At 41.6% G+C, this 21,815-nt stretch overlaps 3 protein-coding genes across 4 annotated transcripts; all 3 read left to right on the forward strand.

Annotated features, from left to right (window-relative positions):
* The first annotated feature begins 2,790 nt into the window (after nucleotides 1–2,790).
* On the forward strand, nucleotides 2,791–4,570 carry LOC139421057 (3-mercaptopyruvate sulfurtransferase-like). Its single transcript, XM_071171555.1, has 2 exons — nucleotides 2,791–3,405; nucleotides 3,616–4,570. The coding sequence occupies exons 1-2, from the start codon at nucleotides 2,817–2,819 to the stop codon at nucleotides 3,915–3,917; spliced, it is 891 nt and encodes a 296-aa protein (XP_071027656.1). The 5' UTR covers nucleotides 2,791–2,816; the 3' UTR covers nucleotides 3,918–4,570.
* An 8,381-nt stretch (nucleotides 4,571–12,951) lies between these two features.
* LOC139421058 (SUMO-conjugating enzyme UBC9-like) lies at nucleotides 12,952–18,871 on the forward strand. The gene is made up of 7 exons (XM_071171556.1): nucleotides 12,952–13,064; nucleotides 15,818–15,903; nucleotides 16,004–16,087; nucleotides 16,320–16,392; nucleotides 17,471–17,580; nucleotides 17,828–17,907; nucleotides 18,103–18,871. Exons 2-7 carry the CDS (start codon nucleotides 15,838–15,840, stop codon nucleotides 18,164–18,166), a joined length of 477 nt encoding a protein of 158 aa, XP_071027657.1. The 5' UTR covers nucleotides 12,952–13,064; nucleotides 15,818–15,837; the 3' UTR covers nucleotides 18,167–18,871.
* Nucleotides 18,872–19,196: 325 nt separating this feature from the next.
* On the forward strand, nucleotides 19,197–21,115 carry LOC139422139 (ciliary microtubule inner protein 4). 2 transcript variants are annotated; one of them, XM_071173292.1, is made up of 5 exons: nucleotides 19,197–19,270; nucleotides 19,986–20,041; nucleotides 20,180–20,312; nucleotides 20,483–20,593; nucleotides 20,872–21,115. In XM_071173292.1, exons 2-5 carry the CDS (start codon nucleotides 19,994–19,996, stop codon nucleotides 20,949–20,951), a joined length of 372 nt encoding a protein of 123 aa, XP_071029393.1. In that variant the 5' UTR covers nucleotides 19,197–19,270; nucleotides 19,986–19,993; the 3' UTR covers nucleotides 20,952–21,115. The 2 variants fall into 2 exon arrangements, with proteins under 2 accessions (XP_071029393.1, XP_071029392.1); XM_071173291.1 differs by lacking the exon at nucleotides 19,197–19,270 and adding an exon at nucleotides 19,379–19,431.
* Nucleotides 21,116–21,815: the final 700 nt, after the last annotated feature.

Below are 21,815 nucleotides of genomic sequence, written 5' to 3' on the forward strand. Positions count from 1 at the left end.
AGATCCCCAAAGATTGGAAAGCTGCCGTGGTCATCCCCCTTTTCAAAAGGGGGAGACAGTCTAGACCCAAACTGTTATAGACCTATATCCATCCTGCCTTGCCTTCTAAAATCTTTGAAAGCCAAGTTACCAAACAGATCGCCGACCATTTCGAATCCCATTGTACCTTCTCCACTATGCAATCTGGTTTCCGAGCTAGTCATAGGCGCACCTCAGCCACGCTCTAGGTCCTAAACGATATCATAACCACCATCGATATAAGACAGTACTGTGAAGCCTTCTTCATCGACCTGGCCAAGGCTTTCAACTCTGTCAATCACCGTATTCTTATCGGCAGACTCAACAGCCTTGGTTTCTCAAATGACTGCCTCACCTGGTTTACCAACTACTTCTCAGATAGAGTTCATTGTGTCAAATTGGAGGGCCTGTTGTCCGGACCTCTGGCAGTCTCTATGGGGGTGCCACAGGGTTCAATTCCCGGGCCGACTCTTTTCTCTGTATATATATATCAATAATGTCGCTCTTGATGCTGGGGATTCTCTGATCCACCTCTACGCAGACGACACCATTCTGTATACATCTGGCACTTCTTTGGACACTGTTAACAAACCTCCAGACGAGCTTCAATGGCATTCAACACTCCTTCTGTGGCCTCCAACTGCTCTTAAATGCGAGCAAAACTAAATGTATGCTCTTCAACCGATTGCTGCCCACACCCGCCCGTCCGACTAGCATCACTACTCTGGATGGTTCTGACTTAGTATATGTGGACAACTACAAATACCTAGGTGTCTGGTTAGACTGTAAACTCTGTTTCCAGACTCACATTAAGCATCTCCAATCGAAAATTAAATCTAGAATCAGCTTCTTATTTTGCAACAAAGCATCCTTCACTCATGCTGCCAAACATACCCTTGTAAAACTAACTATCCTACCGATCCTTGACTTCGGCGATGTCATTTATAAATTAGCCTCCAACACTCTTCTCAATAAACTGGATGTAGTCTATCACAGTGCTGTGACCACTGCAACCTGTATGCTCTCTTTGGCTGGCCCTCACTACTTATATGTCGCCAAACCCACTGGCTCCAGGTCATCTATAAGTCTTTGCTAGGTAAAGCCCCGCCTTATCTCAGCTCACTGGTCACCTTAGCAACACCCACCTGTAGCACATGCTCCAGCAGGTATATTTCACTGGTCATCCCCAAAGCCAACACTTACTTTGGCCGCCTTTCCTTCCAGTTCTCTGCTGCCAATGACTGGAAAGAACTGAAAAAAAATATTTAAAAAAATCACTGAAGCTGGTGTATTATATCTCCCTCACAAACTTTAAGCATCAGCTATCAGAGCAGCTTACCGATCACTGTACCTGTACACAGCCAATCTGTAAATAGCACACCTCATCCCCATATTGTTATTTATCATCTTGCTCTTTTGCACCCCAGTATCTCTACTTGTGCGTCATCATCTGCACATCTATCACAAAAGTGTTAATGCTAAATTGTAATTATTTCGCCTCTACGGCCTATTTATTGCCTTGCCTCCCTACTCTTCTACATTTGTACACACTGTACATAGATTTTTCTATTGTGTTATTGATTGTACGTTTGTTTATGTGTAACTCTGTGTTGTTGTTTTTGTCGCACTGCTTTGCTTTATCTTGGCCAGGTCGCAGTTGTAAATGAGAACTTGTTCTCAACTGGCCTACCTGGTTAAATAAAGGTGAAATACAAGAATAAAATGTTTAATTATTAATGTCCATGTTTAGTTCATGAAATTGGAAGTTATCAATTGTGATCATGGTCACATTTCTACCGCAATTGCCGATCAGCTGTTAGAATGCATTAGATTAGGCTACAGATTTTAAATAAATACAATAAAAAAAACTGGCTGTTGTTGACAAGCATAGGCCTATTCAGTTCATATCCATATTATTAATATTTGATTCAGTTATTGAAATTACGATCCCATCCTCAGTAGCCTATAATGGGGCAACAGAAGCATTTCTCACCATGAAATCACCTCACTATTCATGTTGAGTGAATTACTGTCAACTTGAATTAAGCAAGCTGCTAAATTGTTCATTTTACATCTTGCCTCTTTCATTTTATATCTGGCACATACAGCAGTCAAAACTTTGGACACACTTACTGATTCCAGGGGTTTTTCCTTATTTTTAAAAATCTTTTCTACATTGTAGAATAATAGTGAAGACGTGTGCAAAGCTGTCATCAAGGCAAAGGGTGGCTACTTTGAAGAATCTCAATATAAAATATATTTTGATTTGTTTCACACTTTTTTGGTTACTCCATGATTCCATATGTGTTATTTTATAGTTTTGACGTCTTCACTATTATTCTACAACCTAGAAAATAGTCAAATCTAGAAAAACCCTTGAATGAGTAGGTGTGTCCAAACTTTACAGTGGTAATGTATATGAAAATATACAGAGGTATAATTGATAGCAAAACGTTTAACTGGTACTGTAATAACGGCACAATTGTCAGAAAAGTGTAAAAAGGCGAATTATATTTTCTCTTACGACATATTCCAATTCTTTATTAGTCACATTATTTTGCAAGTATTATTATTTTGATGGAAAACCGAAATTTGCTTCTGAAGTTTTTAGAAGTTAAATCGATATTCCTTCTTCGCTCGATAACGTTGTGGGGGAAATGGGTTTATAGGCTAAATGTGGCAACTCCCTTCTTCCTGGGACTACTTTTCAGGCCTTATGAGCGGGTTTTGAGTCGTCATTACCCAGATTTTGATTAGGACCTGGCAACCTTGATTCAGAGTCCAAGATAAGGATAATCATGGCGGCGCAAACCCGGGCGCTTGTTTCAGCCAAATGGCTTGCAGATGCGATAAAAAGCAACCTTATTGGACCGAATCTTCGAATTCTGGATACGTCCTGGTATCTAGCGAAATTAAAACGCGATGCAAATGCGGAATTTAACCAACAGCACATACCTGGAACTTCGTTCTTTGATATTGACAAATGCTCTGACAAAACTTCCTCGATGGACCATATGCTCCCAACTGCAAACTACTTTGCAGAGTATGTGGGTGGTTTAGGTATAGGAAACGATACACATGTAGTAGTGTACGATACCAGCGATTTTGGGTCATACAGCGCACCCCGAGTGTGGTGGATGTTCCGATTATTTGGGCACAATTCTGTATCGGTCCTGGACGGGGGAATGAAGAATTGGCTGGCCGAAGGGCATTCGGTCACTGCAGAATACACCAAGCCAGGACGTGCGGACTTCAAGGCGACCGCCAATCATTCTTGGGTCAAGTCGTATGAAGATGTGCTGAAAAACATCGAGACGAAACAGGTGCAAGTGATTGACGCAAGATCCGCCGGCAGGTTCCGGGGAACCGAACCAGAACCAAGAGATGGTCAGTGGGAGCATATGCAAAGATTTATTTTGGCCTCCTAGAATTGATTACATTTGATGTTATTATACATTTTTGCTAATATGATTTTTTTAAATGTTAGGACATCATATTTTGCCCAAATATTTTTTTAAATAAAATCTCGCCTTCCCTCTTTCTCTATCCCCCTCTCTTTATTGCTCTCCTTATAATTTTTTTCCCTCTCACACACAGACATTGAGCCTGGCCACATTCCTGGTACTATCAACATGCCTTTTGCCAAGTTCATGGATGCCTCAGGCAAGGAGTTGGAGCTTGAAGTGCTGGCAAAAATGTTCCGAGAGGCAGGGGTGGACTTGGAGAAACCTTTCTGGGTAACCTGTGGGTCAGGGGTCACTGCATGCCACGTGGTTCTGGCTGCTCACCTGCTGGGACATTCAGGGTCAGTGTCTGTGTATGACGGGTCATGGTCTGAATGGTTCAAAAGGGCTGCCCCGGAGCATGTCATCTCTGAGGGCAAGGGGAAGCAAGTGTGATGTGGAGAGACGAGTAGAGATGAGCATTAAGGAAAATACTGTTGAATGAGTTGCTGATTAAAAGCAGGGAGGGGACACTATGAATCACAAAGGAAGCTACAGATTGCACAAAATATGGAGGTTTTTACTGATTTTGACTGAAGATGTTTGCTGAGTTGGATAAATGTGTTATTGCGAAAGAGGTCACCGTTCAAGAGTCCATGAATACAGTATGCCTATGTTTATATTCAAGATGTCCAATAAAGGTGTTACAAACTATGCTATTTTAATCTATTAATAAAGATTAGAAGGATGGAATGTTTGAGGTATTTGGATTAGAATTGGACTATGGTTGAGTTGTATGCTCCTACTTAGGGGATTGCAGCCTGGCAACATTGTCTTGTAGATGTTGCCACTACCAGACATTTTGTAAGGGACTTTTAAAATAATGAAACTTGCTCTTAATGCACCATGAAAATGTAAGGAAAATGTAATTTTCATGTAGTTGTAGTTGCCTTGGTGTGACCTTGTTATGAGATGTAGGCTCATGAAATGTCAAGGGGTTTTTCTAAGTGCAGTTCGGTTTTAGTATTAACAGAAGTTTCTGTCAGTTTGATTGCAGGATGCCACTTTGTTTAATTTGTACAATAAAAATATGCCTTCAACTGTACAAAGTAATCTGTATTGTATTTTTTTCAAAGTATAACCATTTTTACCATATACAGTAGTCCTTTGTACAACCTTTACTTATTCAGGGTAAATTTTTTACTTTGGTTAGACAAGAATAAATGTAAAGACTTCAATGTCCAACATGTCTACTTTTTACATAGATGGTCATCAATCTAGTATGTGTAGGTCTATATTTTTTTTATGGTAACAGCGTTTCAGGTTAAACCACATTTTTCTATTCTTTAACTTATTTTGATTAGGCATTTGATGTGAGAATTCATGTGTAATTGTCTAATTCTTATTGTACTCACAGTTTGGGCTGGATCTTTGAACACTTTGTGTCCTTATGTGAATGTGACATCACTAAACCCTCACATCAGAAGAAAAAACAGACAACTGCCAAATTAATTCAAAACACAGTTGCTGCACTGTTAAAAATTAAGTGAATCAAAAATTAAATATAGGGTACACACACTACCGTTCAAAAGTTTGGGGTCACTTAGAAATGTCCTTGTTTTTTAAAAAGCACATTTTTTTGGTCCATTAAAATGACATCAAATTGATCAGAAGTACAGTGTAGACATTAATGTTGTAAATTACTATTGTAGTTGGACACGGCTGATTTTTAATGGAATATTTAAACTCTAAAAAGAAACGTCCTCTCACTGTCAACTGCGTTTATTTTCAGCAAACTTAACATGTGTAAATATTTGTATGAACATAAGATTCAACAACTGAGACATAAACTGAACAAGTTCCACAGACGTGACTAACAGAAATTGAATAATGTGTCCCTGAACAAAGGGGGAGGGGTCAAAATCCAAAGTAACAGTCAGTATCTGGTGTGGCCACTAGCTGCATTAAGTACTGCAGTGCATCTCCTCCTCATGGACCGCACCGGATTTGCCATTTCTTGCTGTGACATGTTACCCCACTCTTCCACCAAAGAACCTGCAAGTTACCGGACATTTCTGGGGGGAATGGCCCTAGCCCTCACCCTCCAATCCAACAGGTCCCAGACGTGCTCAATCGGTTTGAGATACGGGCTCTTCACTTGCCATGGCAGAACACTGACATTCCTGTCTTGCAGGAAAACACGCACAGAACGAGCAGAATGGCTGGTGGCATTGTCATGCTTGAGGGTCATGTCAGGATGAGCCTGCAGGAAGGGTACCACATGAGGGAGGAGGATGTCTTCCCACAGCGTTGAGATTGCCTGCAATGACAACAAGCTCAGTCCGATGATCCTGTGACACACTGCCCCAGACCATGAAGGACCCTCAAAATCGATCCCGCTCCAGAGTACAGGCCTCGGTGTAACGCTCATTCCTTCGACGATAAACACGAATCCGACCATCACCCCTGGTGAGACAAAACCGTAACTCATCAGTGAAGAGCACTTTTTGCCAGTCCTGTCTGGTCCAGCGATGGTGGGTTTGTGCCCATAGGCGACATTGTTGTCAGTGATGTCTGGTGAGGACCTGCCTTACAACAGGCCTACAAGCCCTCAGTCCAGCCTCTTTCAGCCTATTGCGGACAGTCTGAGCACTGATGGAGGGATTGTGCGTTCCTGGTGTAACTCGGGCAGTGGTTGTTGCCATCCTGTACCTGTCCAGCAGGTGTGATGTTTGGATGTACCGAACCTGTGCAGGTGTTGTTACTCGTAGTCTGCCACTGCGAGGACGATCAGCTGTCCGTTCTGTATTCCTGTAGCGCTGTCTTAGGCGTCTCACAGTAAGGACATTACAATTTATTGCCCTAGCCACATCTGCAGTCCTCATGCCTCCTTGCAGCATGCCTAATGCACGTTCACCCAGATGAGCAGGGACCCTGGGCATCTTTCTTTTGGTGTTTTTCAGTCAGTAGAAAGGTCTCTTTAGTGTCATAAGTTTTCATTACTGTGACCTTAATTGCCTTCCGTCTGTATGCTGTTAGTGTCTTAACGACCGTTCCACAGGTGCATGTTCATTAATTGTTTATGGTTCATTGAACAGGCATGGGAAACAGTGTATAAACCCTTTACAATGAAGATCTGTGATGTTATTTGGATTATTACGAATTATCTATGAAAGACAGGGTCCTGAAAAGGGACGTTTACATAGGCGTACAGAGGCCCATTATCAGAAACCATCACTCGTGTGTTGCAAATGGCATGTTGTGTTTATAATTTTAAAAGGCTAATTGATCATTAGAAAGCCCTTTTGCAATTATGATAGCACAGCTGAAAACTGTTGTTCTAATGAAAGAAGCAATAAAATTGGCATTCTTTAGACTAGTTGAATATTAGCATTTGTGGGTTCGATTACAGGCTCAAAATGGCCAGAAACAAATACTTTCTTCTGATTCTCGTCAGTCTATTCTTGTTCTGACAAATGAAGGCTATTCCTTGCGAGAAATTGCCAAGACACTGGAGATCTCGTACAACGCTGTGTACTACTCCCTTCACAGAGCAGCGCAGACTGGCTCTCACCAGAATAGAAAGAGGAGTGGGAGGCCCCGGTGCAAAACTGAGCAAGAGGACTGAGCAAGGCCAGCATCCCAGAGTCGCCTCTTCCCTGTTGACATTGAGACTGGTGTTTTGCGGGTACTATTTAATGAAGCTGCCAGTTGAGGATTTGTGAAGCTTCCGTTTCTCAAACTAGACACTATTCTACTTGCCCTCTTGCTCAGTTGTGCACCGGGGCCTCTCTCTCCTCTTTCTATTCTGGTTAGGGCCAGTTTGTGCTGTTCTGTAAAAGGGAGTCGTACACAGCGTTGTACGAGATCTTCAGTTTCTTGGCAATTTCTGGCATGGAATAACCTTCATTTATTAGAACAAGAATAGACTGAAGAGTTTCAGAAGAAAGTCTTTGTTTCTGGCCATGAAACAAAGACACAAGAGCACGGGCAAGATGGCGATCCCTGAAATTCCTTTCAGGCTGGATACGCCTGGGTTCAAACAGAACCCTCCTTGACAGGTTGGGGAGCAGTATTGAGGGGGAGGTCGGGCAGCGGGACATGGAGCCCCAGCTGGTCCAAACTCCACATCAACATGCTGGAGTTGAGCAGTCCGGATAGCACTACTCAAATTTCTCCCACAAAGGTGGGACAAACATGTACTGGTACAGACAGACAGCACCACAGTGGTAGCATACATAAACCACCAAGGGGGTCTGGGTTCCATCCACCTCCTCAAGATGGCACATACAATTCTGCTGTGGTCACACAATAATCTGGTGTCACTAAAAGCTGTACACCTCCCAGGGATCCTGAACACTGTGGTGGACATGCTGTCCAGAGAAGGCCATCCGGAAGGGGAGAAGCGACTACATCCCTGAATATGAGTCGCATGTGAGGATTCTTTAGGTAAGTGGAGGTGCATCTCTTTGCCTAAGAGAGGAACACACAGTGCCCCCTCTGGTTCTCAATATCCAACCCCCCCGAGCCACTTGGCCTAGATGCCCTGGCCCACGAGTGGCTGAGGAAGAGGCTATACGCCTTCCCCCCTGATTCTGCTGATTCCAGCGACTCTGGACAGAATCAGGGAAGCGGGCCACCAGGCCCTTCTACTTTCCCTGAGATGGCCGAGATGCCACTGGTTAAGCACCATACTGTCACTCTTAGCGGGGACATCATGGGAACTACCTCGGAGGCCGGACCTACTGTCACAGGTGGAGGGCACATTGTGTCATCCAAATCCCTCCTGCCTGCAGCTGTGGGTCTGGCCGCTAAACAGCGAAAATGGTCTGGTTTAGATCTTGAGCCCTCTGTTGTTAACATCTTACAGAGTGCCAGGGCCCCGTCTACCACGTCAACTTATGGCACAAGGTGGCGCATGTTCTGCCAGTGGTGTGTGGAGCAGGGGGTTGCTCCAAAATACTGCAGCATAAAAACTGTGATCCAGTTCTTGAGGTCTTTGGTCAATGCTGGCAGGGATGCATCCACACGCAGCAGCTATTTCAGCATGCCACGATGAAGAGCAGAATGGTACTTGGCAGCCATCCTCTCATGGCAAGGTTTCTCATCAAATCAAATTTTATTGGTCACATACACATGGTTAGCAGATGTTATTGTGAGTGTAGCGAAATGCTCGTGCTTCTAGTTCCAACAGGGCTGTTTAACAGTCTGATGATCTTGAGATATAAGCTATATTTCAGTCTCTCTGTCCCAGCTTTGATGAACCTGTACTGACCTCACCTTCTGGATGGTAGCGGGGTGAACAGGCAGGGGCTCGGGTGGTTGTTGTCCTTGATGATCTTTTTGGTCTTCCTGTGACATCGGGTGCTGTAGGTGTCCTGGAGGGCAGGTAGTTTGCCGCCGGTGATGCTTTGTGCAGACCGCACCAATCTCTGGAGTGCCTTGCGGTTGAGGGCGGTGCAGTTACCGTACCAGGTGGTGATACAGGCAGACAGGATGCTCTCGATTGTGCATCTGTAAAAGTTTCAGGGTTTTAGGTGACAGGTCAAATTTCTTCAGCCTACTGAGGTTGAAAAGGCGCTGTTGCGCCAGAATGTTTCTTCTTTATTTGTTGACATTGAGTGAGAGGTTGTTTTCCTGACACCACACTCCGAGTGCCCTCAAGCCCACTACTGTTGTTTCGTCAGCAAACTTGATGATTTTGTTGGAGGAGTGCATGGCCACGCAGTCATGGGTGAACAGGGAGTACAGGAGGGGGCTGAGCACGCACCCTTGTGGGGCCCCAGTGTTGAGGATTAGCAAGGTGAAGATGTTTTTTCCTACCTTCACCACCTTGAGACCCAGGATCTCAAGCTTAATGATGTGCTTGAACGGTACTATGGTGTTGAATGTTGAGCTGTAGTCAATGAACACCATTCTTACATAGGTATTCCTCTTGTCCAGATGGGATAGTGCAGTGTGATGGAGATTGCATCATCTGTGGACTGTTGGGGCGGTATGAAAACTGAAGTGGGTCTAGGGTGGCAGGTAAGGTGGAGGTGATATGATCCTTGACTAGTCTCTCAAAGCACTTCATGATGACAGAAGTGAGTGCTACGGGGCGATAGTCATTTAGATCAGTTATATTTGCCTTTTTGGGTACAGGAACAATGGTGGCCATCTTGAAGTGTGGTGTCAGGAAAATAACCTCACACTCAACGTCAACAAAACTAAGGAGATGATTGTGGACTTCAGGAAACAGCAGAGGGAACACCCCCCTATCCACATCGATGGAACAGTAGTGGAGAGGGTAGCAAGTTTTAAGTTCCTCGGCATACACATCACAGACAAACTGAATTGGTCCACTCACACAGACAGCATTGTGAAGAAGGCGCAGCAGCGCCTCTTCAACCTCAGGAGGCTGAAGAAATTCGGCTTGTCACCAAAAGCACTCACAAACTTCTACAGATGCACAATCGAGAGCATCCTGGCGGGCTGTATCACCGCCTGGTACGGCAACTGCTCCGCCCTCAACCGTAAGGCTCTCCAGAGGGTAGTGAGGTCTGCACAACGCATCACCGGGGGCAAACTACCTGCCCTCCAGGACACCTACACCACCCGATGTCACAGGAAGGCCATAAAGTTCATCAAGGACATCAACCACCCGAGCCACTGCCTGTTCACCCCGCTATCATCCAGAAGGCGAGGTCAGTACAGGTGCATCAAAGCTGGGACCGAGAGACTGAAAAACAGCTTCTATCTCAAGGCTATCAGACTGTTAAACAGCCACCACTAACATTGAGTGGCTGCTGCCAACACACTGACACTGACTCAACTCCAGCCACTTTAATAATGGGAATTGATGGGAAATGATGTAAATATATCACTAGCCACTTTAAACAATGCTACCTTATATAATGTTACTTACCCTACATTATTCATCTCATATGCATACGTATATACTGTACTCTATATCATCGACTGTATCCTTATGTAATACATGTATCACTAGCCACTTTAACTATGCCACTTTGTTTACATACTCATCTCATATGTATATACTGTACTCGATACAATCTACTGTATCTGCCTATGCTGCTCTGTACCATCACTCATTCATATATCCTTATGTACATATTCTTTATCCCCTCACACTGTGTACAAGACAGTAGTTTTGGAATTGTTAGTTAGATTACTTGTTGGTTATTACTGCATTGTCGGAACTAGAAGCACAAGCATTTCGCTACACTCGCATTAACATCTGCTAACCATGTGTATGTGACAAATAAAATTTGATTTGATTTGATTTGATTTGAATCATGTGGGGATAGCAGACTGGGATAGGGAGTGATTGAATATGTCCGCAAACACACCAGCCAGCTGGTCTGCGCATGCTCTGAGGACATGGCTATGGATGTCGTCTGGGCCAACAGTCTTGTGAGGGTTAACACGTTTAAATGTCTTACTCACGTTGGCCACGGAGAAGGAGAGGTGGGGCCCGCAGTCCTTGGTAGCGGGCCGCGTCTGTGGCAATGTATTATCCTCAAAGCGGTCAAAGAAGATGTTTAGTTTGTCTGGATGCAAGACACCGATGTCCGTGACGTGGCTGGTTTTCTTTTTGTAGTCCGTAATTGCCTGTAGACCCTGCCACATACGTCTCGTGTCTGAGCCGTTGAATTGCGATTCCACTTTGTCCCTATACCGACATTTCTCTTGTTTAATTGCCTTGTAGAGGGAATAACTATACTGTTTTTATTTGGCCATATTCCCAGTTATCTTTCCATGGTTAAATGTGTTGTTTCGTGTTTTCAGTTTTGTGTGAATGCCGCCATCTATCCACGGATTCTGATTAGGGTAGGTTTTAATAGTCACAGTGGGTACAACATCTCCAATGCACTTCCTTATAAACTCACTCACCGAGTCAGTGTATAAATCGATGTGATTTTCTGAGGCTGCCTGGAACATTTCCCAGTCTGCGTGATCAAAACAATCTTGAAGCGTGGATTCCGATTGGTCAGACCAGCGTTGAATGGTTCTTGTCACGGGTACATCCTGTTTGAGTTTCTGCCTATAGGACGGTAGGAGCAAAATGTAGTTGTAGTCAGATTTGCCGAAGGGAGGGCGGGAGAGGGCCTTGTATACATCGCGGAAGTTAGAGTAGCAGTGGTCCAGTGTATTGCCCGATCGAGTGCTGCAATCAATATGCTGATAGAATTTTGGTAGCCTTGCTCTCAAATTTGCTTTGTTAACATCCCCAGCTACAATAAATGCAGCCTCAGGATATATGGTTTCCAGTTTACATAGAGTCGAATGAAGTTCCTTGAGGGCCATCGTGGTATCTGCATGAAGGGGGATATACACAGTTGTGAAAATAACAAACGAGAATTCTCTTTGGAGATAATATGGTCGGCATTTGATTGTAAGGAATTCTATGTCAAGTGAACAGAAGGACTTGAGTTCCCGTATGTTGTTATGATTACACCATGAGTCGCTAATCATGAAGCAAACATCCCTGCCCTTCTTCCCAGAGAGATGTTTATTTCTGTCGGCGTAACACATGAAGAAACCCGGTGGCTGTACCGACTCCAACAACATATCCCGAGAGAGCCATGTTTCTGTGAAACAGAGATTGTTACAATCTCTGATGTCTCTCTGGAGGGCAACGCTTTCCTTAATTTCTTTCACCTTTTTGTCTAGAGACTGGACATTGGTGAGTAATATACTCGGAAGCGGTGGGTGGTGTGCACGTCTTCGAAGTCTGACCAGGAGGCCGCTCTGTCTTCCACTTCTTCTGGCAACGTTGTTTTGGATCAGCCTCTGGGATTTGATCAAATGTCCTGGGTGGTGGTCCGAACAAAGGATCCGCTTCGGGCAAGTCGTATTCCTAGTCGTATTGTTGGTAAGTTGATGCCACTCTTATATCCGATAGTTCTTCCTGGCCACATGTAATAACACTTCATATTTTCTGGAATAACTATGTAAGAAATAATACATAAAAAAATATATATATATTGCATGGTTTCCTAAGGACTCGAAGCGAGGCGACCATCTCTGTAGGTGCCATATTGCATGATCAACGAAGGGAAGGAAGGCGGAGGGATGTTGAATCGGGTGTGAAGCAGCCTCACCGTTGCTTCCTCCTTCTCCTCAGACTGACCATAATATATATCCAGAAGGGAAAAAAAGCCAATTGTTATGCTCACTTAAATGTTCTGAAAAGAACAACATTGGCAGGGCAATTCAAGCATAGCCAATATGCAGGGACAATGAATTTGGCATATAGCCTACTGCACAAACCTCATTGCTAAATAACTGTAATTAACTGGTTAATGTTGCATTGGCAAACGTTTAAATAATGTTTTTTTTTTTTTTTTTTGAGTTGTAGATCGCGGCTTTCAAAAGGTTGGTGACCACTGATAAAAAGCTTCGATATATAATATAACAAAAAAGAATTGTACAACACCAGATGAAGCCACACCAAAGATGGCCGAAAAGAAAGTCCATCAAAGGTGCCCTGCGAAGTGCCTGTGGGTTATGTCGAGATAAACAAATTGAGGTCCTCTTATCTTTAGCGAGCTAACTAGCTGAATGCTATCGTTCAGGTATTCGCATATGCGGTAACAGGTAAGGAAATCTCTCAATCTATCGATTTATGTCAGGGGAAATAACTTGGTCAAATTATTAGCACGAAAGTATTGTCATTAGTAAGCAGCTTTAGCTAGTTTTGATAGTAAAAAAAAATAGGCGACGCAGCTCATTGTTTTTAGCCACCCCCTAGCTAATTTAGCTAGCTAACGTTAGCAAGCACCAACAAGCGAACGCCATCTAGACAGTATCACTTGAATTGTAAGGTAAGTAACTAACAATTTACCTGTAAACGAACTTCATTTTATTAGCAAACTAGGGTTACAGGTGGGTGGATGTAAGTTGGTTGGCTAGTTTGATGATTTGTTGCTAATTAGACTGCTAGCAGGGTAGCTAGCTACTGACAATATCAATAACCAGAGCCATATGTAAGGGATAATCAACTAGGGGCTATGCGTCCTATGGAAAATAATGAACAAATCAAATTGTATTTGTCACATGCGCCGAATACAACAGGTGTAGGTAGACCTTACAGTGAAATGCTTAGTTACACGCCATTAACCAACAATACTTTAAGAAGTTAAGTAAAACATAGAAAATAAAAGTAACATAATTAAAATGCAGCAGTAAAATAACAGCGAGGCTACATACAGAGGGTACCGGTACAGAGTCAAAGTGGGAATGTGTGTTGCGCGAAGTGGAAGTAACCTTCCACGGAGTTGCATTATTTTCCAGAGAACGCATAGAGCTCCTAGTTGATTTATCCCTTTTATACCATGGCTATAAATGGACACATTCGCAGGTAGAAATGTGTTCAACACCACTGAAGTAGTTAGCAAGTTTACTTCATAGCTACAGTAGTTACCTTTGTAACCAAACAAACATATTTGCTAGTTTAGCTAACCTAACCATTAGTCCTAAAGATCATCAAGGACATCAACCACCCGAGCCACTGCCTGTTCACCCCGCTATCATCCAGAAGGCGAGGTCAGTACAGGTGCATCAAAGCTGGGACCGAGAGACTGAAAAACAGCTTCTATCTCAAGGCCATCAGACTGTTAAACAGCCACCACTAACACTGAGTGGCTGCTGCCAACACACTGACACTGACTCAACTCCAGCCACTTTAATAATGGGAATTGATGGGAAATGATGTAAATATATCACTAGCCACTTTAAACAATGCTACCTTATATAAATGTTACTTACCCTACATTATTCATCTCATACGCATACGTATATACTGTACTCTATATCATCGACGGTATCCTTATGTAATACATGTATCACTAGCCACTTTATACTATACTATGCCACTTTGTTTACATACTCATCTCATTTGTACATACTGTACCCGATACTATCTACTGTATCTTGCCTATGCTGCTCTGTACCATCACTCATTCATATATCCTTATGTACATATTCTTTATCCCCTTACACTGTGTACAAGACAGTAGTTTTGGAATTGTTAGTTAGATTACTTGTTATTACTGCATTGTCGGAACTAGAAGCACAAGCATTTCGCTACACTCGCATTAACATCTGCTAACCATGTGTATGTGACAAATAAAATTTGATTTGATTTGATTTTGATTTAGCTTGCTAATATGGAAATCGAATTCAACAATGACAATAATGTTTTCAATTCGACTTTTGCTTTCAAATGCAGCTCTAAAATAGAACATGTAAGATTGAAATAGCCGTTTAATTCTACCATGCAATTTAGGGAAATATTACACGCTCTAGAATACCCTTCAAGCCAATCAGAAACGAGTATTCAACGTTGTAGCCATTTAGTTATAAAGTGGGTGGTTCGAGCCCTGAATGTTGATTGGCTGAAAGACGTGATATATCAGACGGTAACATAGGTATGACAAATTACTATTTAGTGGTCCAATTAAGTTTGTAACCAGTTTATAATAGCAATAAGGCACCTCTGGGGTTTGTGGTGCAGCATCCACTTCATTTCTATCTTAAATTAATAAGGGAAATTTTGTATAGCTAGTGAAGATTAGCTTTCAAGTTAACTTCATGTCATAAGAATCATGAGTTTTCATGAGTAATGGCAAGTCAACATTTTACACTTACAGTTTAGCCATTTTCAGATGCTCTTATCCAGAGCGATCTACACAAGCAATTGGTGTTAAGGGCACATTGACAGTTTTTTTCACCTAGTCTGCTCAGGTATTTGAACCAGCAACCTTTCGGTTACTGTTCCAAGGCTCTTAACCACAAGGCTACCTGCTGGGCGCATTCTAAATGTAATCTGTGTGTTACTAGTTTCCTGTCCAAAATTGTGATCAGTAAAGTAATGTTTGGATTACCCAGACTCAGTAATGTAATCTGATTACTTTCAGTTTCTTTTGGATTACGTTCGCCTTAAGAGACATTAGAAGAAGACAAAAATAATCCATCAAACACATTTGGTGTGTCATAGTGGTCTCTGACTTGTGGTCAGACACCTTCAGGTGGAACAAACTAAAACTGAATTGAATGTCATTGAGAAAACCAAGGAGTTATAATATATTTTTTCATCTAGTTTTTCAAATGTATCTGTAATCCGATTACTATATTTTTTGCTTGTATTGTAACTGATTGTAACCAGTGAGGTTTTTTGTAATAGTTTTACATGTAACTGATTACATGTTATCAATTACTCCCCAACCCTTAACCCAACTATAGTATATCTGGACATTTCCAATAAAAATGTTAGTTAGCAAAACCACTAGAGAACAAGGATGTGTAGCTATCTAGCCAAGTTAATTGAGTGTTTTTATGTCTCCCCACAGGACTGTGTTAATGAGTAGAAATGTCTGGTATCGCTCTTAGTAGACTGTCACAGGAGCGCAAAGCATGGAGGAAAGACCACCCATTTGTGAGGAGCTACCATACAAACAATGAAAATAAACTTGTTATGATGATTTGCAGAAGGCAAGCTTGTTCCTCAAAATGTATTTCCTCCCTCTCTCCCTCAGGGTTTTGTTGCTGTGCCTACCAAAAATCCTGATGGCACTATGAACCTTATGAACTGGGAATGCGCCATTCCAGGGAAGAAGGGGGTTTGTCAACTTTCACATTCTGTAGTTTTTATTCTAACAAGATCCAACAATCACTAGCAGTCTGTCAGAATGAGTAAACAGATATCATAGTCTTTCTTATCGTACATCAAAAAATGGCCAACACAAATGTAAACTGATGTGTTCTCAGTTAAAGGTGTTTTTTATAGTGTGTAGGCACTCCCTACACACATACAATTAATGGATGTAATGACTATATTCTTCAATTCTCTAGACACTGTGGGAGGGAGGCCAATACAAACTCAGAATGCTGTTCAAAGATGACTATCCTTCCTCGCCGCCAAAATGTGAGTAATCCTGCACATGATTACCTCAATAGGAAGGTGTTGATGTCACTGTCTGATATATTTCCATTTGTTGGTTGATAAGATTATTACATAGGGAAGTGCAGCAGGGAAGTGACAAATGGGGATTGGGGGGTCTTCTGTTATAAGAAAAATGCATAAAATTCTTTGTGAATTCAGATGGTCTACATCGTGCTCCCTGCGCGGGGGAAGGGGGGTGTTGTATCATGCTGCTCTTGCTTTCAGGAGAGTGACGCGTGTAGCTTGTTGTTGTTGACCAATAGATCTAGAGCCTCCGTGTGGCAAGTTATTAGGAGATATCTAGGCTAATCAGTGGGAGATGGAATTAAAATGACAGAACTAAAGGTTAAATGAGAAGTACCGGCTACAACACCAAGAGCCAACAGGTAGGCTGGTATGTCTTGTGCTGCAATAATTTACCTGAAAAGTTAGTGGTTAGAGCATTGGCCTAGTAGAAAGGTTGCACAAATCCCCGAGCTTATGTAGTCTCAATTAGCCAAGCTAACATTAGCTAGCTTACTTAACTTGTTTCTCTAATTTTGATGCAGTCAAGACAGGTACTATGTAATCAGATGAGGTGATAAATAACTAGCAATAAGTTAGCAACCAAGTCGACTCGCGCTGGTAAACTCTCTCTCCCCTTCCTGTTCCCCTCGTCACTCAGACTCACACCGCAGGTCCCCTCGCCGCTGCCTGCTTGAGCTGCTACTCTCATACTGTATATACAGTGGGGCAAAAAAGTATTTAGTCAGCCACCAATTGTGCAAGTTCTCCCACTTAAAAAGATGAGAGGCCTGTAATTTTCATCATAGGTACACTTCAACTATGACAGACAAAATGAGAAAAAAAATCCAGAAAATCACATTGTAGGATTTTTTATGAATTTATTTGCAAATTATGGTGGAAAATAAGTATTTGGTCAATAACAAAAGTTTTGTCAATACTTTGTTATATACCCTTTGTTGGCAATGACAGAGGCCCTAGTCATTTTTGATATCGATGATAAGGAAGTCAACAGAAATCCTTTTTAATAGAAATCATCTATTCTATATCCTCTCAGGCAAGTTTGAGCCGCCCATTTTCCACCCCAATGTCTACCCATCTGGCACGGTGTGTCTTTCCATCCTGGAGGAGGAGAAGGACTGGAGGCCAGCCATCACCATCAAACAGGCACATACACACATACACACACACACACACACACACACACACATAAAGACATAAAGAATGGGAGAGGCTTCAGTGATTTCACCGGTTTGGAGGAATGTACGACATTGGCTCAACAGGCATCAAATTACTGTATATTTTACATGGATCAATGCATGGTATTCCCTGGTCGAGTGATTGTCTTCTCATCTACATTGTTTTGTATTTCAATCCATTCTAAAAGCTGACTTCATCTGTTTTGTATTCACAGATCCTGTTGGGTATCCAAGAGCTACTCAATGAACCCAACATCCAAGACCCAGCACAAGCAGAAGCCTACACAATTTACTGGTGAGTTTCGGTTGAGATACTTTTCTCTTTTTGAACGTTGTACTGTATAATTGATTCAGGCAAAGGGGCTCTTAGTGTGCTTTATAAGACACTTGCAAACATACACAATCCCACTTAGTTAAACTGAAAAGTATAGCCTTGTTGAGTGATACTCAATTTTATAATGGACTAATCCCCCTTTGTTTCCTCTTTTAGTCAGAACAGAATGGACTATGAGAAGAGGGTGAGGGCGCAGGCCAAGAAGTTTGCCCCCACATAAAGCTCAGCCTGAGAAGCCTGATACAACACCTGGGTACTGAACAGCAAGCAGCACTTAGAGGACCAATCCAATGATCAATCTACAATTTGATATGTTCTTCACATGAGAAAAATGTAATGTAGTCTACATGAGAGCCATTTTAAAACAAAACAAAAAATTATTATTTTTGTCCAAATTTATTTTTGCCTAGTTCACTTCTAAAGCATGCTTAAATCACATGCCTAAAACGCCATTTGCATTTGTGATCTGTAAATCAGGAAGCTACTTTTCCTGATATTTAGTCTTATCAAATATCACTTATTTAATAACAAATCATTTCGAATTGTAGTGTCTGATGCATCATTTTGAAACAATCTGTACTTAAATAAATTACCCCCCAAAATGCAGACAGAAAATCACCCAAACATAAGTGAGCCTTATTTTTTGAAATGTCTGATCACATTGAATTTAATTGTAGATTTTTATTGGGGTGTCTCTTTGATAAGATGGATGTCAGAGCTGAGAGTGTGCTGCATAGAGAGCTGAAGAGGTTTACCTCCAAAGACTTGAGTGTATGTACATAATATAAATATGTAGGTCCATATGGATCTTATGTTTTTTTCTATTGTTTTAGCAAGTTATATTTGTGTGTGGTATTAAAAAGTAATGAACACATTTTAAATGTAAGAATTGTGAAATAAAGTTAATTGAATGGGAAATACAAAACTGTTTGTCCTTTGTCCTTTTTTCTTTGATAGTTGAATTTTTTATTGTCTGTGTGTGGTAAATGTACAGAATATTAGTATTTAGTAGGTATACTTTATTTGAACTGTTATGAGGGATTAAGGTATAAACTTTATTTCCCTGTGGTGGTGTTATATTGAATAACTGAATGACCTTTAGCTCTGAATATGGAGTTCAAATTGCAGGTAATGCGCTCTACTGTATCAGAGCGTTTTACGCGTCTTTTAGTATAATTGTGACATCATTATCCAGATAACGTGTTACTCTTCACGCTGATTGGACGATGAGTGGTGTTCAGAAAACTCTTAATTTATTGAGGTAAGGTTAGCTGCAGGATCGCAAAAATACACAGTGACTGAGGCGCTGAATCGTAGCACAGATGTAAGTATATTTAGGCTAACTTTAATAAAATAATGTAAAATATAATTTTCACTTTCGGGAATTCTATTCCATGCACCTGGCACGTGATAATTAAACGCGCCAACGATTGTTCTCGTAGCCCACCTGTCCAAGCTACAATGTATTCATGTCAGGAAAATAAGGTTGTCACATTTTTCCGGTTTGGTTCAGTTTGAGCTTTGGTTTAGGCTAAGATTTTATTAATACTATTTCATTTGAACGCTAATGCGGACACACTGTAACATAAAGCCTAGTCCTTCAGCGTTACTGTATTGTATAAATTATCGATTTTGAAAGTAGACGCACCTGTCAACTGTGCAGAAGTAATTTTATCCGCGGGAGGGCAGCACAATATAATTTTCTGTTGGGTTTAAATGAACCTTTTCAGTGGCAAAGAGTCCTTTTGAAAGCCAATACTCTGTCAAACAGTTACTATAAATCGAGAAAAGTACAATTTTAATCTCTATTAGCAGATGTTGATTTATGACTCATGGTTTCCCAAATGTTTGTGCATCAGATTTATTATAAAGGATCTTATAATGCTGCATCTTTTGATGGAAAACTGGACAGTGAATGTTGACATGGGAAACCTACAGGACTGTACCAACAACAAGAACATTTGTGGTCAGGCAGTGCATTCTTTAGTTCAGTTCTCTGCTTACATTACCTAGAATCCTCTTCGCCTCTTGTTTGTTAGTCAAGGCAATGACCTCCACCGGCCAGCCGGAGACAACAGTTGGAGACATGCCGCAGGTCAGTAGCGTAGGAGAGGGATGGAATAATTCAGTTTAAATACCAAAACTTGGTATTCCACAACAACCTATGTACACTACAGAGCTCTCAACTATGTTTTTGCAACTGTGTGTGTCTGCATGTGTTTGTGTGTTGAAGGTGAGAGTTTTAGCATGCCCTGAGGTTCCTTCTCTCTTTCTGCCTCACTATACTGACACAGAGTCAGCTTTCGTCCCTCCCCACTGCTCCTACCACAGCCTGGGACACTGTCTGCGCACCAACATCTTTCCAGGTCAGTGTTGCACCAGGTCACTGTTGGGCATCCCTGATTCAGTATGATACCAAAGTGAATTATCTGTGACAGAATTATCTGTGACATATACAGTCAAGGATTACGGTTCCTCTGTCTAATGCTCATGTTCTTTTCTTTTCCTGTCCATGTTTCTATTCTATTCTTCCCAGGAGCTCCTCTGGTGTGGAAGTCCCTGGTAAAAGACTCATACATCGTTCACCCCTTGCCTGCCCCTCCTACAGACCCCCAGTGTTGGTACGGCCGCAGGACTGATGACATGGGTGGGTGACCTGCTGCTAATGCCACTTATTGCTATATCAACTATTACTACCACTACTACTACCGCTCCTAGTAGTACTATGAATACAAATAGTGCTACATTATTCATAAAATGCTTTGATAATAAGTTAGATAATAGCTAGATAAAAAGCTAATAAGCTAAAAATAAACACCACTTATTTGATTACTACTACCAATGATATGACGACCTATCCTTGCTACATCCACTTATACCCAAACTCCCTTTTCATTCTCCTTCCTTTTATTTGTTCTTTCATAGTGAAATGGACAGAAAGAAACATTGTGAATCAGAAGTTGAACAAGACGCTAAAGGAAATGGAGAACAAAGGGTCTAAATGAGGCCATGATGCAGTGGCCATTTCACACCCTCACCGCAGCCCCCTATGCACCTTCCACATAATTTACACCTCTTTTTACACATATATCTACATGCAAGCCCTTACAAACCCTTTCTGGTACACTAGGTCATGCACACACTTGCACATGCACACAACCATTGCCACAAACTCTCAAAACGTTAAAAAAAAACTAAAAACTAAAACAACAATTTGTATGTAGACACAAGTTCATGATCTCTCTTTTGCCGCAATAAAAGCAGAACAGCATCCTTCACCTTTACCTGATGTTCTGTGTATTGTAGGGCTCATTTACTTCTGAGGGGATGTATTCATAGCTGTCATCAAAAAATCTACTCATAGTACTGAAACTCACTGAAAGTGATTATATGGTTAAACTAGTAATCTAATCCAGTTTCTATCGATATTCAGATGAAACGGTAAAATGTAAATTCAGTTTTACCAACAGAAGAAGATGACATAAACCACAATTAGGTGGTTACCACATCAACCAATGTTTTTAGGTTGGAAAGTTGTAGTAGCTGCTTTGAAGTATTTTTCAAGTACTTTTTGAAGTAATATTGAAGAAAATGTTTACTTAATCTGTGCACAAGTCTCAAATGTACATGTAAGTAGCTGTAATCCCCCTGACCTTATTATCAATGAAGTTGCAGAAATGACAAGAATAAGAACTGATGGAATGAATGAAACAGAAAAGAATGAAAATGCTCAAAGGATGAACGGTTGGAGGGGATTTTTGTCTCGGATGTCGTTTTACCATGAAGAAGTAGCAGACTAATGCAAAGTGGCAGCATCACTGACGTGGTTTCAACGAAAAACCACAGAAACTGTCTTTTTGTCACAACCT

Source organism: Oncorhynchus clarkii, chromosome 12 (genome assembly GCF_045791955.1).
Source record: "Oncorhynchus clarkii lewisi isolate Uvic-CL-2024 chromosome 12, UVic_Ocla_1.0, whole genome shotgun sequence".
NCBI classification, from domain to species: Eukaryota; Metazoa; Chordata; class Actinopteri; order Salmoniformes; family Salmonidae; genus Oncorhynchus; species Oncorhynchus clarkii.

Excerpts from the sequence above, each read along its gene's own strand:
- LOC139421057 (XM_071171555.1), top strand. The coding sequence starts at position 2,817 with ATGGCGGCGCAAACCCGGGCGCTTGTTTCAGCCAAATGGCTTGCAGAT. Across the intron at positions 3,406-3,615 it reads CGAACCAGAACCAAGAGATG|ACATTGAGCCTGGCCACATT; the intron begins GTCAGTGGGAGC and ends TCTCACACACAG.
- LOC139421058 (XM_071171556.1), top strand. The coding sequence starts at position 15,838 with ATGTCTGGTATCGCTCTTAGTAGACTGTCACAGGAGCGCAAAGCATGG. Across the intron at positions 15,904-16,003 it reads GGAGGAAAGACCACCCATTT|GGTTTTGTTGCTGTGCCTAC; the intron begins GTGAGGAGCTAC and ends TCTCTCCCTCAG. Across the intron at positions 17,908-18,102 it reads GAAGCCTACACAATTTACTG|TCAGAACAGAATGGACTATG; the intron begins GTGAGTTTCGGT and ends TTCCTCTTTTAG.
- LOC139422139 (XM_071173292.1), top strand. The coding sequence starts at position 19,994 with ATGACCTCCACCGGCCAGCCGGAGACAACAGTTGGAGACATGCCGCAG. Across the intron at positions 20,042-20,179 it reads CAGTTGGAGACATGCCGCAG|GTGAGAGTTTTAGCATGCCC; the intron begins GTCAGTAGCGTA and ends TGTGTGTTGAAG. Across the intron at positions 20,594-20,871 it reads CCGCAGGACTGATGACATGG|TGAAATGGACAGAAAGAAAC; the intron begins GTGGGTGACCTG and ends GTTCTTTCATAG.